At 43.6% G+C, this 18,247-nt stretch overlaps 1 protein-coding gene across 1 annotated transcript in view; it reads left to right on the top strand.

Annotated features, from left to right (window-relative positions):
• LOC139676896 (multiple epidermal growth factor-like domains protein 6) overlaps positions 1–18,247 on the top strand; it is a 187,656-nt gene that overhangs the window by 142,573 nt on the left and 26,836 nt on the right. The window contains exons 12-22 of the mRNA XM_071566327.1: positions 145–267; positions 1,185–1,337; positions 3,722–3,853; positions 5,900–6,028; positions 6,253–6,381; positions 7,497–7,631; positions 8,605–8,739; positions 9,182–9,307; positions 10,330–10,461; positions 11,305–11,433; positions 16,004–16,132. Coding sequence (XP_071422428.1) covers positions 145–267; positions 1,185–1,337; positions 3,722–3,853; positions 5,900–6,028; positions 6,253–6,381; positions 7,497–7,631; positions 8,605–8,739; positions 9,182–9,307; positions 10,330–10,461; positions 11,305–11,433; positions 16,004–16,132 — 1,452 coding nt within the window. The remainder of the gene's footprint in view (positions 1–144; positions 268–1,184; positions 1,338–3,721; positions 3,854–5,899; positions 6,029–6,252; positions 6,382–7,496; positions 7,632–8,604; positions 8,740–9,181; positions 9,308–10,329; positions 10,462–11,304; positions 11,434–16,003; positions 16,133–18,247) is intronic.

Genomic DNA, 18,247 nt, shown 5'->3' with positions numbered 1-18,247 from the left:
TACCAGTGAGAAACAGCCCCAAAGTATGAAGGAAATTACATTTTCTTATGTGCAGACTAATTAGTCCAATGCAGCCTGGCACAGCGTGTGCTCTCCAAGCAGAGGCACTTGCTCCTAATCACCATTTATATCTGGATTTTCTAGATGTGGATGAATGTCATCTGGATAATGGCAACTGCGACCATTTCTGTGTGAATTCCCTGGGGTCCTACGAATGTGCCTGCAAGGAGGGTTACAGGCTCGGTGAGAACAGATGGGCCTGTGTTGGTGAGTTATTTTTATATCTTGGGGGCCATTAAGTATTTAAAATGTGATTTTGGAACTGGGATTTTCACAGATCTTGGGATTTTGGAGCCCAACTTGAGCCATCTTTGAACGTGGCCAGAGTTGAGTTACGTGCAATGCGTGGATCCAAGTTCATCCTCCAGTAATGGGTTTTGCCAAAGATTAATGGGAGATGAACACTTAAATCCCCTGGACATGTTTGAAAACCTAAAGCTCATGTTTTAGAAATAAATACTATTTTGACAGTTTTCTTGCACTATTTGATGGAGTTTAACATCCTGTGGAAAAAAAAAAAGGTAGCCAGATTCTGCTTTGATCAACCATGACAAGTTTTCCATTAGTCAGTGATGTGACTCTGGATTTCTGCCAGTGTAACCAGCACAGAGTTTAGCTGAGCAACCTGGGTTTATAACCAAGTTTAGCACCTGCTAAACTTTGAGCAGAGTTTGATACTTTAACCAACACCAAAATGAAAGCCAACTGATTTCCCATCATTTTAAGTCTCAAATTTCAGTGTTTCTGAAAATAAATTGCACGGCCAGCCTCACTTTCTATTTGTCATCTCCAAAACGAGCAAGAGTAATGACCCTCATTAACTAAAAATAATCTCAAACTTCAAGTGAGGAAAATTAATCTCCTCGTTTAATTTTTTTTGAATTCGCCAAGACCAGAGTTTATTTCCAGAAGAAAGAAAATGGAAAGATGGAATTTTTTTTTCTCCTTTTCTCTCTTTTTGGATAGCAGAAACTCTGCAAGTCCAGATGAGAAAATGTCCAGGCTGTGACTGCTGGGCAAACTGGACAGGGTTGTCACTGTCATCATAATAATGAAAAAAAGATGTAAGTTAGAGGAAAGTGCTGTGGAGGAGGACTGATGGGGTGTGTTTGTGTCAGCCCTAGGTGAGGAGGAGGAGGATGCAGAGGAAGCAGTGGGGTTTGCCGGGGCTCCAGGGCTGCAGTTCCGAGGGCCCCCCCAGCTCCTCCGCTACGCGCTCGGTGCCCTGTACGAGGATGAAGACCCCCGAGGAGAGCTCAGCCTGGTGCACAGGGTCGGTGAGTGCCCAGCATTGCTCTGAGCCATCACTGCAAACTGAGGGAATGGTCTTGGAAACAGGATTTGGGGCCAGAGTTGTGCTGGGCTGGCTGGGCTCAAGGTGTTGGGAGGAGCGTTAATCCTGCCTTCTGCACGTCTCTGTGCCAGCAGGGATGAGGCTTTTTAGCATGTGTCCCATCCCAAATGGGATGAGTTTGAGGAACTGGGAGGCTGCCTGGATGCAATGGGGAGGGATGCAGGAGGGGCAAGAGAAAGCTGAGCAGCACAGCAAGCAGGGACTATGAGGGGCTGCTTGGAAAACAGGTCTGCACAGAGCCCCAGGGGCAACATCCAGAGAGATCTCTGCATCCCAAGGGTGCGAGGATGGAGGGCATTACTGCAGTGCATGAAATCCCTTGGGAAACAGCCCCCTTCTCCTAGAGCTGGGAAATGGAATGTGGAGGCAACACATGCCCCTGTTTACAAACCTTTCTATAACCACTGGAGGACCTTTGTTTAAGATACTTGCATGTTTGTTTGTGGAAAAAGCAATCCTCTGGAGATTCAGATTTCTTCTGATGTTTTGGTCATGTTCTCCAGGAAAAGCACCAACCCATCCACATATTGCTCAGCCTGGCCAAGGGCTCAAAGCAAGTGGTGGCACAGGAGCACCCACTGGCACAGGAGTGGGTGCAGAGCAGCTTTTCACCCCACCTGGGCTTTGCATGACTTCACTCTTTCCACCTTAGAGTGGAAACTTCACCACTTAAGGAGTACTATGGGGTGAAACCCTGTGTGTGCTTTGTGCTGGGTGCTGGTGGGTCGCCAGAGAGGAGTCAGATTTCTTGTTTTTCCTGTGTGTGTCCTGTGATTTTTATATAAGCTCTAATTACTCATTTGAGGACTGTGCCCTGCAGGCAGAAATCATGAACTGGTCTTGACTTTAATAAAAAATTAACTTATTTTTATGAACCAAACTGTTAAGACCCCCCAAAATCACACAGCATCCAGCTGGACTCAACAACACCGATAACCAGTTGGGAAACTGATAAATGAGATAACCACAGGCAAAATTATCAGGCCTAGAAACCACAATCAAATATTTATTGACCACTTTTTGCATGTTTTATTTATATTTAGCCACAGAAATTTGGGGGCTATCAGTCATAGCTGAGCAGCTGCACTTTTTCTAAGGCTGAGGCTTTACAGCACATGGAGGTCTTTTAGGGAAAATGATGGAAAAATAGAACTTTAAATAGTTTACTAAGTTCTTTTACCTCTCAAATAGTACATTATTACTTATGCTTTCAGACATATTTTTGAGCTGCTATCAATAGTACAAAAAAATCATGTTTTACCAACAAGCTGGTGCAAGTAATTAAATATTTTCTACAGCTTGAATGACTTTTTAATGTGGAAGCATGATGTCTGCAATGGTAATCTGTATTCTAGTCCTGAATTGTGAGATGGTAATCCATTCAACGTGGGACCGCTGGGATTCTGAATGTCTCTGAAAGTTGGGCACTTGTTCAGCTGCAGAAGAGGAACAGACAGCTGGGTCCTCAGACCTGGAGGAAATCTGTCCTCACATAGACAATTGCTGGTGGAAAGAACCCGGCTGTGACTTACTGGAGGCTGTAAGAAGCTGCCAGCTCACTTTCAGGTTCTGTTCAAAGTCCTCTTCCAAAAAGCCTCCAGACACAACCATAAAGCCTCAAAGGCAATAAACAGACCATGTGGATGGGAACTTAAACATATGTTATCAGACAGTGACATTTATTTTCTATGTTTTTCTCAATAGTTCCCACAAAGAGAACATGAGGGTGCAAGGGAGAAAAGGAGGCTGGGGAAGGAGAGGGAGGAATGCATTTTCATTTAAGGATTCCTATATAAACTAACTCCTTTTCCCATATCCATGAAGAAAAAAAGAAGAAATAAATGTGTATTTTGCTTTGTTTTCCCAGAATAACTCTCAAACTATGCTGTTAAAAATATCAATGAACTGTGTTTAAATAGTACCACATCCACTTGCTGCAATAGAACAACAGAGACAGCCTTGCAAGAGAGAAGGAGAGTCTCTCCCAACAGATACTTTTAATTATATGCAATATTGTCAAGCATTAGGTGCAAATTCACTTTTTCTGAAGGCAAAATATTTGCTTTTCAGAAGTAGCTTGGAGTGTTCTTTGCTGGGAAGTTACAGCATTTAAAGGAGTAAATTCCAGCTAAACTCTCAGCTTTTTTACTAAGAGTCAAAAATTCAAAGAGGAAAGTTCAGGAATCTCCATTTTGGACTGTCTTTTGTGCAAGTCAGGGGCATTTGCAGCCTAAAGATAGGCAGGAGCTTGTGTGGAACACTTTAGTCTGGCTGCTCACTAAGCCTTCTGTATTTTTTTCTCTTCAGTTTGCCTTGATAACACTTTTGGCCACGACTGCAGCCTGAGGTGTGAGGACTGTCTGAACGGGGGCAGGTGTGACAGCAACGGCAGCGGCTGCGATTGCCCCCCTGGCTGGACTGGAGTCATCTGTAATGAGAGTGAGTACAGAGGGTTTGAGAGGTGGACACTTGGTCCTCCTGCTGGGACATTGCAGGCAGGAAATAGGAATAAGCTGTTGTACTTCTGGTCTGTAAAGCTCTCTAAGGAGCACGTCAAGATTTTCTTGCATTGGGGCACATTAATTAGGAATTGTAAGGGATGTTGTGGTACACAGTGCAAGGCCTCAAACAGTGGGGTCCCTGCCCTCCAGTGCAGGACAGAATCATACCCCTCCTAAATATTTGGTTGCTGTTTATTCCTATTCACTCTGCTGCTAAAAACTCCCAAAGTCTGCCAGCTGTGCTTCATTCCACAACTTGCTTCCCTGACTTTCAGAACTCTGTCCCAGCAGCTGGTGTGACCATCTGGATTGTCACCTACACTAGAGTTTTTCCATCATAGCATCCCAAGACGTTGCCATTTTTTATTTTTCCATTTTTTCCCCTTATCATTCTTTTCATTATTGGCATCATTTTCTTGGGACAGGTAATTTTTCATATTGGAAATTGCATTTTTCAGAATCCTGTAGCCAAGTCAGTGCCCTTTATAATGGCTTTCCACTTTTCTTATTCCTGCTTCCTGGCAGAAGATCTTTCTGATTCAGAACAATGTGTCAAAACCAACTGGAAAGAGAGTGGTGATTTCTTGATTCACTGTTTTTCATCTGCAGTTTGGCAAAACTTGTCTGTTGATTGTCAGAGCAGATTTCCTGTGCTTTTGAGATGGGTCCCTTTGTTTCATGGTATGTGACATGATGGCCCATCATACTCAGAAAGTCTGTGCTGTCACTGGTGAGACAAAGAGTCGATGAAAATATATTACCTGACATCAGCAGACAGCAATCTTCAGGTTAATTGCCATCAAGATTGTTTATCAGGTGTCATCACAAGGACAGAAATATAGAAAACCCAGCAAATCATCGAAAGCAAGAGTCTGCCCATAGTTATTTTGGGAGACTGATGGTGGGTTTGGTTTGTACACAGCTGAGAGAATAGGAATGGAGAGGATTAAAATGATGATTTTCAGTCTTCCTAAGACAGTTATCAATTATCACATATATCAAATTATCAAGTTAGCATATTCTTTTATTCCTGGTGCTCTTGTGGTTCAGGATACATTACAAAAATCTCAAGGAAGGATCCAAATCCTTTAGTTAATTTCATAAATAATAACTTATTTTTGTGTATGTTTAGAGTAGATACCCATTGGTGGAACTCACCTCTGGAATTTAAAGAACTTTAAGAGGACTGTGTTATTGAGCCAACCTGCAGTCCAATGAAATAGGCATTGACAGTGATAATACAGTATCTAATCTGTATGAATTGGTCATATGTGATTGCTTTCACTCTTTTCTCTTGCTTTTTTCATATACAGGATAGTTCATGGGTTTGGGGTAACCTAAAACAGTTGAGAAAACTGGAACTAAATTTCTCTAATAATGCACCAAAGAAGCTGAATGAAAATTGATGTGAAATGTCAACTTTCTTAATGTACATTGATAAAATGTCAGTGAAGTCAGATGACTCCAGCAACTGTATTCACTCAGGCTGCAAACAGTGGAGTGAGGCTTCATCTCATTTTGGTTTGCTGCTGTGGACCCATTGCTGCCACGATCATCTGGGCAATTTCAGAAATTACATTCAAAAAGCACAATGTTATTTTTGTAATTGTGTTTGAGAGAGGGGAAAAAAAGTTTTGAAATTTTTATCTCCAAATATTCAAAGCTGTGCTCTGATTTTTAAGCTTTGGACTTGACAGGCAATGTTTTTTGAGCTGTGGGGAGGGGAGCACGTGCAGGGAAGTTTGGATACATGATGTGGTACTTCACAAAGCTTGGTTAATTCAGGTGTCCTTTGAAATGTTCTAGCAAACATCAGATGGATGTGCATTGCCTTATATAGAAAGAATATGACTTTGTTTAGAGCCCGCTGGACCAAACAGACTCTGTTCTTGCTCAGTTCTGATGACTGAAGTCTTATTTTGCTTCCTTTATAGCAGAAGGGAAGGATTTCTTGCTCTGTTCACCTTCCCTGCTCTCTCCACAGCGTGTGCTCCCGGGACCTACGGCAGAGGCTGTGCTGGTGTCTGCAAGTGCCAGAATGGAGGCTCCTGTGACCCCAGCACGGGGCAGTGCCACTGCCCACCCGGAGTGCACGGCCGGCTCTGCGAGGATGGTACGGCTCCATCTGCCCCTGGGGCCTCTCCACTCCTTCCCCCTTGTTTCTTTCTTAAAATAATGAGCAAAACAGACCATGAGAAAAAGCAAATGGCTGGTGAGCCCCAGGTCAGCCACCAGCCAGCCTGGGCTTTCTGTAGCACCAGCTAAAATAAAACTGATTTGGAGTCGGGGTTTTAACCCGTAGCAGCTGATTCCCTTCTGTGTTTGTGCACCCCAAAGGTTGCCCCAAAGGTTTCTTTGGGAAGAACTGTAAGAAGCTGTGCCACTGTGCCAACAAGGGCTACTGCCACAGACTCTATGGAGCCTGCCTGTGTGACCCTGGGCTCTACGGGCGCTTCTGCCACCTCAGTAAGTCCCCAGCACTTTTCAGATCATGTTTAATGCATCCACAACATAACAGTCTTGAAAGATTTCATGTTGTATAAAGGAGGCTTACAAAAAGGGAGCAGAGTGACTTTTTTACACGGGCAGACAGTGATAGGACAAGGGGGAATGGCCTTAAGCTGAAGGTAGGTTTATGTTAGATATTAAGATAAATTCTTTACTATAAGGGTGGGGAGGCCCTGGCCCAGGTTGCACAGAGGAGTTGTAGCTGCCACATCCCTGGGAGTGTTCAAGGCCAGGCTGGATGGGGCTTGGAGCCACTTGGCCTATGGAAGGTGTCCCTGCCCATGGCTGGGGGTGGAACTGGATGGGCTTTATGGTCCCTCCCAACCTTTGTGTTCTTCAGTGGGCTGAGAGCAGCAGGACAGGACTTCAGATGTGTGCCAGGAAGCCCAAAAAACTTCATTAATATTTTCCTTTAATAATTAATCTTTGCCATTAGAACTGAGATTTACTGACACACAAAGGTGAGAACTATGGGTAGGGTGGGGTTGGATCAGGGTGGGCAGGTTAACATCAGGGTTATTGCTGAGGTTAGAGTCTGGTTGGAGCTCGTTAGTGGCTGCCAGTGTGGTTGGAGTGGGAGCTGAGGAGCAGGGGCAGGATGATGGCAAAATGTTAAATGGGCAAAAAAAAAGATTTCAAACAAAAACATTGCAAAATAGATGATCAAGTTTCTTTGTACTTAGAGGTTTTGTTTGTAAAATCTGTGCTAGACTGAAAATTTTTTGTGCTTGGTTTTATTTTGGTTGTTTGTTTTTTTAATGAAAGCTTTTGTCTTGGAGCACATCCAAATATTTTTTCATTCAGAAACTTATCTAAGTTTACTTTGAAACATTTCTGGTTCTTGCATTCACATATTGCTTGACATGAAATGAATCACTTAACACAAGGAATCATGTAAAGTCTATTATACCCACCCACACATGAACAGGCACTGCCACAGGAATGGGAATGTGTTTGCTGAGAGTGAACGGAATGTTTTGCTTCTTGCAGCAGTTGCATTCTGCAGCGGTGTGCAATTTCAAACAACTCCTGCCTAATTACAGAGCTAATGACTCCTTTTCATCTGGCTGCAGCCTGTCCCAGGTGGGCCTTTGGAGCAGGCTGCTCCGAGGAGTGTCAGTGTGTGAAGGAGCACACGCTGGAGTGCAACGCCAGGAACGGCTCCTGCACCTGCAAGCCTGGTTATCATGGCAAAAAGTGTCAGAAAGGTACCCTAGAAAGCCACATTCCCCATATCTGCTTCTTCCTTTGTCCTAGTAATTTCTCATTCTTCTGCCCATCTGCTTTGTTTGGCTGCTGCTACTGATATATTCATACTCTACTGATTTATGTAGTGTGTTTTTTTTAGCCTGCTGGCACAGGGACATCAAGGGGAGCACAGCTTAAGAATGCAGGAGTTTTAGCCTGATCAAATAGCAACAGAAAACCAGAACCCAAATTCTAATATGGCCCTAAATAATGAAGATTGTGGGAATTTTCATTTTTGTTCTTTGATTTTTCTACAGAGACAGTAAATAAGTGGCAGCAGGATGATCTGCAAATGGGTTCAGTAATGCTGCTTTTCCTTTGGGTTTGGAGGTCTTTGAATTCAACTTATTCTTTGTAGTTTTGGGGGGGTAGTTCAAAGAGAATTGTATTCCACATTCATGTTTGCATGTCTCAGTAGCTCTTTCCAGACAGCAAGGGAGTAATGCAATAGAGATTCTCCCTTCAGATTCTTCTCTGGGCAGGCAAGAACATGTCAGATTTATGGTGCTAGGTCTGGGTGTTTGGTGGAGAACAATAGTGACAATATTTAATATTTTTAGCATTCTTGGTGGTGGGCTCAGTTCTGGCAGGGAGCATCCCTTGTCCAGCACTGGCTTTGCACCAAGGCAGAGAGCAGTAGAATGTACAGACATAAGATGACAATTCTACAATGACTGTAATTGAATATATCCTTAAGTATTCCAATATAATGTATCCTTAAGTATTCTGCCACTCTCTCTCTGGTTTGTATAGAAGCAGTAACCTCTTTGAATTGTCCATACAAATGTTTATTAAGTATTTACACTTTGTTATCACCACCTCTAAAACATGATTCTATTTTCTGCAAATTTCTGCCAAATTATTTTCTGGGGTTTTTTTGTTCAGTTTTCTTAATTCTTCTTTTTTCTTAGATATTTTCTTCTCCATTTCCAGAGTGCACACCTGGCTTTTATGGGGCTGGTTGCAAGCTGAGGTGCAACTGTCCTCCTGATATTTTGTGTGATCCTGAGACAGGAGTCTGCAAACATCCGTGTCCACCAGGGTTTCATGGAGAAAAATGCCATTTATGTAGGTACTCACTGCATGTTTCCCTGGGAGATGCACTTTGGATGGGAAAGCTCATTCAGGAAACTTAGGTTAGATATAGAAGTTGCAAATAAAAGGGCACATTTGTTGTTGATATGAGTTGGCAGTTCCCCACTGAAACCCAACTGATATTTGGAGCCTGGCAAATGCTGTCTCTGCTTGCAAAGGTCGAGGCACGATGCTGAGGCCAGTTACTAAAACTAACATTAGTCCAGGTAACTGCAGTTGCTTTTAAAGCTTCAGGTACAGATTTTTCCAGAGCTCTGTTGCAGTTAATTGCAGGCCACCAATTGCTGCGACACTAATGCTAATATTGATCACTTCTACCAGCACAGCTCACTTTAAAATTGGTGGTGGTTGTGGTGATGCCTCCTAATACATTCAAAGTGCTCCCTAACCAAGTCTTTGGGTTTCTTTTGTCCAGCTTGCCAGCCTGGGAGCTTTGGGGTGAGCTGTGGGCAGAGGTGCAGCTGTGGGGGAGCTCCTTGTGATCCGAAGACAGGGCAGTGTGTCTGTCCAGCTGGGAAGACTGGTACTGCATGTGAGCAAGGTGTGTTGGACCAGTGCCTTGCTTTGGAAGATGTGATAAGTGGAATTATTCTATCTCCCCCCCCCAAACTCCTGCAATGCAATGTACTTCACTTGCAGAATGGGTAAAGGGTCGGTCTTGGTGCAGAACAAGTGACATCCACCACGTGGGATGGCTTGGAAAGGAGGGAGTGTGGCTCAGTTACCCTGCCCCATCTCTCAGCTCCAGTCAATAGTAGTGATTTGTGTGTTGGGCTTGGTTCCTACAAGCTGGGAAGAGATGTTGATGCAGAGCAGAGCTTGGGACTGTGCTGCCACATGCACACAGGGTGTCTCAGGAGCTGCTGAGGGGCCTTGGCCAAAAACAGCTATTGTGGAACCAGCACATGAAGGACCTGGAATGGAGGAAGTAATTAAAAAGGAGTGTATTATTGTGGGGAATTAAGTAAAGGGATGTATAAAGTCTCAGAGACACTAAACTAGTAAGGAGACATGGGCTGCCTCTTGACAACTTGCTAAGCTCTGGCTGTCACATCCTGAGGAGCATCTGCCCTGCGAGGACCTGCATTGTGGCTCAGCACTCGACAGAGCAGGAAGGAGGAGAAGCTGTATGGAGACCTGAGCTCCACCTCACAGCCAGTCCCTCTGGGCTGTATGACCATCCTGAGCCCCACTCAGTACAGCAAAAATACAACAGCAGCCCTCCCCTCCTGCAGGCTGCCATCCTGTGGAGCTTCCCTTTGCTGAGTGCAATAATCAATTTTTCAGATACATCCAAATACTCCTGACATTATTGTATCAGAAACCAAACTAATAAACAGACACACTGTGTTGGAGTTGGGAGAGAGCCTTTGGGTCTCTCTTCAGCTGAGTTCTCATGTGCTGCAGTTTACTGTGTCAGGGCTGTACCTCTGTGGAGATAACATGACAATCTAGCTCAGTTTTACTATTATTTTGAAAGTCTTCAAGGTAATAACAGAAATCTATGACAGTATTGAAAGTGCAAATGGCACTGGGGACATCTCATGTGTTTTTTTATCCTAGATTGCCCAGCTGGCTGGTGGGGACCAGACTGCCAGTCCTCCTGTGAGCCCTGTGCCAATGGGGGACAGTGCAACAGAGAAACTGGAGCCTGTGACTGTGCCCCAGGCTACACTGGCACGTCCTGCTCTGACAGTAAGTCCTTGCATCAGCCTTCCCCAGGAAAAGACAGGCCAAAACTTCAGGTTATGATTTCTACCTTCTTGCTGCTTTGTGAAATGAGATGCACTGATCCAAAATAAAGTGTCCTTCAGCTTCAGGAATTCCCAAGGTTGATATTATTTATGGGAGGGAGGTTGCAGATAGATGCAAATTACCAGCTAGACTGCATCCTTGTAGAAAACTGTACTTAGAAATATAATCTTTAATAGCCACAACACTTGCATTGTAATCCTGGCTGTCTGGCAAGAGGTGCTGACCAGCTGGCCTGTATGGCATCACCTTGGATTATGTTTGCAGCAGCACTTTTTGATGTATATGATTTAGGATTAAATAATAGTGAGGACAAAGGATTAGTATCAGTTCCACCCCTGCAGCCAGAGACCATGGGAATATGCTCAAGCAACAGGTCTGTGCTGCTTATTCAGCCTCTGGGTGTTCATTGCTTGAGTGTGGCTGCTATGCTGCACAGACAGAATCTCAGGGACAGCCCTGCTTTGTGCAAGACCTCAGTGGTGGCATATTTTTCATCCTTGTTGGTTGCCAAATTACTTTTGAGAAAGGTTTGCTCAGCACTTTTTCCTCCTCTGAGCAAGACTGATGCACAGAGGTACCCAAAAGTCGCTCAAGCTATTCCCAAGTTACAGGACTTGGCCTCAGACACCCAGGGCACAAATTACAGATACTTCTTTCATCTTGCCATTTTGATCTCTGGGTTCAGCTAAAGCAGGTTTTGGGGGTGAGATGTTGCTGTCTAGTTGGAAAGATGAGTCTGTGCCTGAGTTATGACCTAGTTGAAATCTGTCCATCTGTTCTCAGCCTGCCCTGAGGGCTCCTATGGGCCCAAGTGCCTGTTGCTGTGCAGCTGTGGCAGCAGTGCTCAGTGTCACCACGTCACCGGACAGTGCTCGTGCCCCCCGGGCTGGACTGGCCACGACTGCAAACACCGTAAGTCAGGGCACACGGTATCCCCCAGGGACCCAACTGCATGTGGAGGAACCAGCTCTGTTTGTTCTTGGTCTGTGACAGTTTTTTAATAAGTTTTGTTAATCTTATTGCTCCTGAAATTGTGTGTTTATGGGTTTGCACAGCCTGGGTGGTTCTAATCCTTAATTATCCAGGTTCAAAGCATCGAAATAGATGGCTGATGAAGCGCAAAGTATTGATATAAGCTCTTATTTCAACACTATGGATCCCTTTGCCCAATACCATCTGTCCCATCAGCTTTTTGACTGACAGACAGTTTTGTTTTTCATTTTCAGCACAGATTAGTTTTCAGATTAATTCTCCATTTTTCATTTTGTTTGGGGGAGATTTATTCAACAAGTGAGTGGCATGTAGAGTCATGTGTCTAAAGGTCACTTTTTAACTTGGAAATATAAATGCTGTGAGAAATTCTCTTCTCTGGAAGAGCAGAGCATCCTTCTGTTGACTTTAGCATCACTTTCCATATTGGTGGCTGTGTAAGACAGTAGATTTGCCCTTTTTGGATGGCACCATATTAATGTGAAGCCATTCTGCTTGATTCCTTCCTTCTCCTGTGACACATCTATTCTACTTGATTCCTTGTGATGCCTCTTGCAAAAAAGTCAACAGAATAAAAAACTCTTTTTAAACTTGGTTTTAAACACATAAAGTCTTTTAAATTAATTCTCAGTGTTGACAGCAGTAAGTTTTGGACCTGACTTCTCAGGCTCTGTACTGAAGAAAACTCTGGGCAAATCTGAAGTTTCCACCAATGTGTGTATTTTAAAAATCAAACCAGCTGGTAGCATGTAGAGCCATTGAGATGGCTTTCCATGACTCCTGGGGCTGTCTAAAGAATTGAGAGACCATGGCAAAGAAAAGCTTTTATTTCTATTCAGTATAAGATCTGAGAAAAGTTGTTTTGCAGAGATGTCTTGGCAAGGCACCTCTTCCAGCTCTTGCACACCGGACATGAAACAGATTCCCAACTCCAAGCCCAGGTTTTTGTTGCCCTAATTGGCACCTTCATCTTTATCCTTACACAAAAGAAAGGAGATGCTGCAGTACATTGTCATAAGTATGTCAGTGCTGGGTGATTTTTAGAATGAAAGCAATAAGTTGTTTTAACAAACATTGTGTGAGTTCTTTGTATCCATGTTGCATTTGCAGTATTTTAAGGAAATTATGAGGGTGCTCCCAATTCTGTTTGGTTTTACCCCTTAACTATTCTGGTTATGCAGATTTTTGCTAAGTGAGTCAATACCTGATATTTTATTCCTATGAAATTATATGTTTGTGACTGTGGATTGATTGGTATGGATTGACTATGACTGATGAATTTCGTGTGGATGGGACAATATCTGCCTACTTGCAGCTGACATAGTCCAGGAAAAACTGTCTTTATTTCCACTGATTTGTGCCCAAGCTACAGCTGAGAGTTTAGTCCAGCACTTCTGTAGCTTAATGGGACATTTTGTACATTTTCTGTCCTCTCTCTGAGAAGTCAAACAATCCATGGGGTGGGTTTGAAGGTGGCCCTGGGTGTGAGTTCCCCCTTGCTGTGTCTGCAGCCACAGCTCCTGCCGCTGTGAGCCGGGATTCACCGGGACACGCTGCCAGCAGAGTGAGTGCCCACCTTGGCCAATCTGGGAATGTGCAAACCCAAGCAGTGGAAATTGTGTCTTCCTGGTAATTCCCTGCAGGAAGTGCCTCCAGGCTGTGCTGCCTCCACTCTGCCCAGTGTGTCACAACATTCTCAGGTTTCATCGGGGATAGAGACTTTCCCTAATCTGAATTCCAGAAAACACAATTTTCAGACTTGTTTTGGACTCAGCAGATATTTGTAATGTGAAGACCTGGTGTGAGGGACAGGATTGTTGTGCCTTTGGTTTGCGGCACAAGAGTTTCCATACTGGTTTTATTTGCTGGGTTTTAGGGCTGCACTATTCCTTCATAAATCTCTTTTTAAGGTCAGGCATACAGAAGTTCTTCACATGTACAGAACAGAAGAAAAATCAGAAAGTCTTAGGGTCCTGTGTTTACTAACAACAAAAATACTCAGTGGTCAAACCAGAGACCCACGACCTTCATGTTCACTGCTGCCAGAGGTCAATAGCAGAGGCTTTAAGCACATAAAACCAGGGTTATAGATAATTTTGGATATGTCTCCTCAGGTTTCATCACTTTGTCATTCTGGAGCTTCATGAGACAGAAGCAATATTTTTATATTTAATACAACTTGATTTTTTTAATGTGCCTATTTTCTTTTTCATTCCATGCAAGCATTTGGAATCCACTTCATCTTGTGGCAGTAAGTTGCATGGTTGAGCTGCTATTATTATTATTGATTATATTGATGTTGTTAAATAAAATAAACATTTTATCTATTGGTTTAACAATCTTACAGTAGCACAGATGCAGCTACCAGAGTCTCAGTAGCGTGGGCAGGATTAACTGCTGGTGTCACACAGAAATGTCAAAACAATTAATCTGGAACCGTGACCTAAAACAAAAACCTGGAAAGTTGATCTTTCAGCCCTTGTTGCTGTTGGCACAGAGGGAGTGGAAGGACAGTGTGTTGGGAAGACCAGCTCCCAGAGAAAGAGCTGCCAGCTCCACTTCTTTTTCACTCTTGATCTCTCTCAAAATAGCAGCTCTGCAGGCAGAAAGTAGCCAAATAGCTGGTTTAAATCTTGGCTGGTGAGGGAATCAGTGAAGCCATCGCCACTGACGACACATCTGGCAGTTCCTGAAGTTCTGTCTAGGTTTTTTTTTGTTTCATTCAGTCTGCTTTTTACCCCACTTTGTGTGTGTGTGTGTGTGTGTATAAATATATCTAAAGAAATGCATATATATAGATATGTGTGTGTACAAGATTCTGAATGCCATATTATTCCCCAAACATTTTATTCTCCCTTGGAGGTGAGATCTTTATCCCTGGAGATCTCCCCTGCTACCAAGGCATCCCCAGCCTCTCCCTACAGGTTGGGATCCTTCCTTGACAGGAGCAGGTGCTCTGGAGAGGTGTCTGGATCTCAACACGCATCACAGCAGCATGTGCCTGCTTGGGCAGAGGCAGATTCTCTGTGATGTGGACTGTGAAATCACTTGTGAAGTGTTCTGACCCTTTGCCATCATCTTGAAAGCCTCAGCTCCAGGCTAAGGCTTTGAAGGGAGCTCTGCTGAGAGCCCCACACCTCTGGCTGCACTGCAAAGTGACTTCCCTTGCATGGATTCTCCTGAATGAAACTTGAAGTGAAAAGAAAACACTGAGAAGGATCCAGCTTTTAAGGCACAAGTGACTTCTGTGTATTTATTTGTTAGACTGCACTGTGATCTGAAGCTTTGGAAACAGGAGGGGATGCAAATGGGGGGACTGAATTTCACCTCCAAGTGCAAAAAATGCATTCAAATATATTCACATTTAAACATCCCATTTTTCAACTATTTGAAAGCAAGTGAATACTTGATGTACCTTACTATTCTATGTCCCATCCCAGCTTCTCTGTAAGATGCACTGGGATTGGCTCCAACTAGCACACAGTCACTGCAGGAGCACCCAAATTCACACCATCTCTGACCACTCCCCCCCTTGGTACCCAATGGGCAACACCAAACCCACTCCCTTATTCCAGTCCTAGAATTGTCTTTGAGGACCCTCCTTGTTTTCTGTTCTCTGTGACTCTTTCCAGATTGCCTGCAAGTCATTTTGTTGATGTAAACACTAAAATCATAGGCTTCTGGAAGAGACCTGGCAATAATCTACATAACTCATTTAGAGGGATGTTCACATGTTCAAATGAGTGGAGGCGCTGCAATGCTGTGTTTAGCCAAGTATATCTCTGTGTTTCAGCCTGTCCAAAATATCTAATGTGTATTAGGCAACTGCCCCTGTTCTTAATTGATTTTCCTATAATCCTGGAAGAAATTATTTTCTTTCTTAAATGTTGTTTTCTTTCTTCCAATAGTGAGTACTATGCAAATCTCTTGTAACTCCTTCCATTAACTGCTGTGGAAATGTAATTGTTAATCTGTCCCCCAGATGTAAAATTTTCACTTGAATTTTTCAAAGCAGAGCATGAAAGTAAAGAGTGCAGCCTTCATTTCAGAGCTTTTTGAAGGAAACTACTACATTTCCAATTTTCTCCAGCTTTCTGGGGAAAGAGGATTTGAGGGAAAACAGAGGAGCTTCTCCCCTCCCAGCTGATGAAGCCCCAGAGGAGATGTGCACATAAGCAATTGCAGACCGGGGGCAAAATGTCACTAGGCAGAACCTGTGAAGTCTCAGGCTTTGCAACTAGAAAATGTTAGTCTCTGTGCAGAATTTAGTCTTTCAATACCGTGGTGTTTTCCTAAAACAGATCTTAGAACCAAGCCAGCTTACCTGAACCCCAAGGAGAACACTCACTCCGCTCAGTTTTAAACCATTACCATTATGCCTTGGCTCTTCTTTTGGAAAGAGTAAGATTTGCCATGTATGAAACAATTCCCTGTTGATCCCTGCTGTGCTGCAGCACTGACCCGTGGTGTGGCTGTGATTCCTGTGCTGCAGGGTGTCCCGAGGGGAGCTTTGGCCCGGGCTGTGAGCGCGGCTGTCAGTGCCAGAACGGAGCTGCCTGTGACCACGTCAGCGGAGCCTGCGCCTGCACGGCAGGCTGGACCGGAACCTTCTGTGAAAGAGGTACTGTTGCTCCCTCTGATCACTTCTGGATTTGTGCAAAGGGCTTTATTTATTCAGATTTTAAATTTTACCCTGTCAGATTGATAAAATATTGAAGTTACTTGGAAACCAACACCGAAATGTGAGCTGCCATCCTAACTCAGCACAGCATCTTGCTGGGTGCCTGGCGTTGGGCACATGTTTTAACATGGTTAAAAACACATGAAGGCTCTTGTTTTATAACACCTTTATGAAGATTCTTTTTAAGCAGAGCACTGAGCAGGAAGATGCTTGCTCAGCATTACAATTGCTTGTTTCTAGTGCCTCCCTGAAACGATTTAGAGAAAAACATGGATATGAGCATCATCCCAATGGAACTCTTTAACAACAGATATACTTTCAGACTTTAACAAATCCAACAGACCATCTTCTATCACGTAGTCATTTGGTAAAGTGTTAGACTGGATTCCTTACATACATTGTTGTGAGTCAGTCCGTAGCATCATCAAAGCAGGTTGTTGTTGAGCCGCATCATTGTGCAGATCTTAAAAAAATTAAAGAGAAACAACATATAGTCAGTCAGGCACTGTGAAACTTATTTAAGTGTAAAGGATTGAAGATTGTACAAATTATGATCCTTAAGACACAATTATCTTGCTTAGAAAGCAGTCAGTTTACTATGGCAGCATTCGAGCCACAGCAGAAGGAAGTGGCTGCACTCACAGGCAGCTGCTGCCCTCTCATGGGAAGGGAGATGCTCCACAGCCTGGCCAGGAATGGAGCAAAGCACCCACTGGCTTGGGTTCAGATGGTGCTTGTTGTTTCCCTCTCATTCTTACCAAGGACTATTATACAAAATAAATATTCTTTCCAAGGTGCTGCTGCAAACTACACCTTGTAATTTATGATAGGTCCACTATGGCCCTTTTAAATATGGTTTAGTTGAGCTCTGTTTTGCCATGCCTTTTTTAAAAAAAATTATTGTTTATTATTGGAGAAAACCCAAAGCAGTTGTCTGTGCTGTTGTGTAGATCTGTTCATTCCAGCAGGAGTCATAATGGGGACAAAGAGGATAAATATCCTTTGCCAAGGTAGGTGTGAGGAATATGGAGAAGCCTGGGTGACATCTATTGGAAAGAAAAAAACAAACCAACTCTCAGCTTCCAAGTCAGTCATGCTGGACATTTTTATCTTTTTTAATTTCTGAAAGAAGATTGCGGATGGGAAAGTGGAATTCAGTCCTTACCATTTGCAAAACACTGTTTTCTACATGTTATCTCTCAGGCAGGCAGGGTGTCTGCTCTGGCCTGACCTGAGTTACCTTTTGACATAGAACATTTCAGCCAGAACAGTTTGGCTGCTTCTAAAAGGCGACGAGGGAGGAAAATGTGTGGGTGGTTTGCCCTTGGTAGAACCTTCTTGGCACCTTTTCTCTGAGGAGCTGCAGTGCTTCTGTTCCCAGTGTCTGGGAGACTGGCAGGGTTTCCTTCTGGCAGGGATGTGCTTTTTGCTGTCCTCTTGGAAATCCACCCACTGACCAGGCTCTGTGCCTCCCAGGCACAAATTTTGGGATGGAGACCCAGCACTGTGGAGTTGCCTTGGACTTTTCACATCCTGCTGGTGACTCATGCCATGTCTGGGAAGGACTTTTCCATAATCGCAGAAATGATGAGACTCAGACTTTTGAAGCTGTCAAAGTCTTAGGAGAGCACAGTCCCTTACAAAATCTAATATTGATTAATATTAATAATTAATATCACCCCTGCATAGTGAGGGTGTTTGAACCTGCAGTCGTTGCTTCTGGTATTTTGCTTGTGGCAGAACAGAACTGAGATTCAGGGTGAACCTGCAGAAGTCTCAGAATTTGCCTTTGGGTTTTCTGGAACTGGTTTTCATATCTTCAGGTGGGAAGAAAGTACTGCTATTCCTTTTCATTAATTTACAATCTTCAGTAGGAAGTAGGTCTTCATAGATTTACCTGCCAGTCCCTGTTGCAAAACATCACTTCAGTGGCCATTTCCAAATTCTTAATTTGCTACAAATGACTGTAATCTCTCATTAATATTTATTAGAATTGTTAATGTCATCTTAGTCCTTGCTAAGTCTCAGCCTACATGCATCTCCTGTCAGGAATGC

This window comes from Pithys albifrons, chromosome 11 (genome assembly GCF_047495875.1).
Source record: "Pithys albifrons albifrons isolate INPA30051 chromosome 11, PitAlb_v1, whole genome shotgun sequence".
In the NCBI taxonomy this organism is placed as follows: Eukaryota; Metazoa; Chordata; class Aves; order Passeriformes; family Thamnophilidae; genus Pithys; species Pithys albifrons.
Note: the sequence above shows the minus strand (reverse complement) of the source record. Positions and strands in the feature narration are given on the sequence as shown.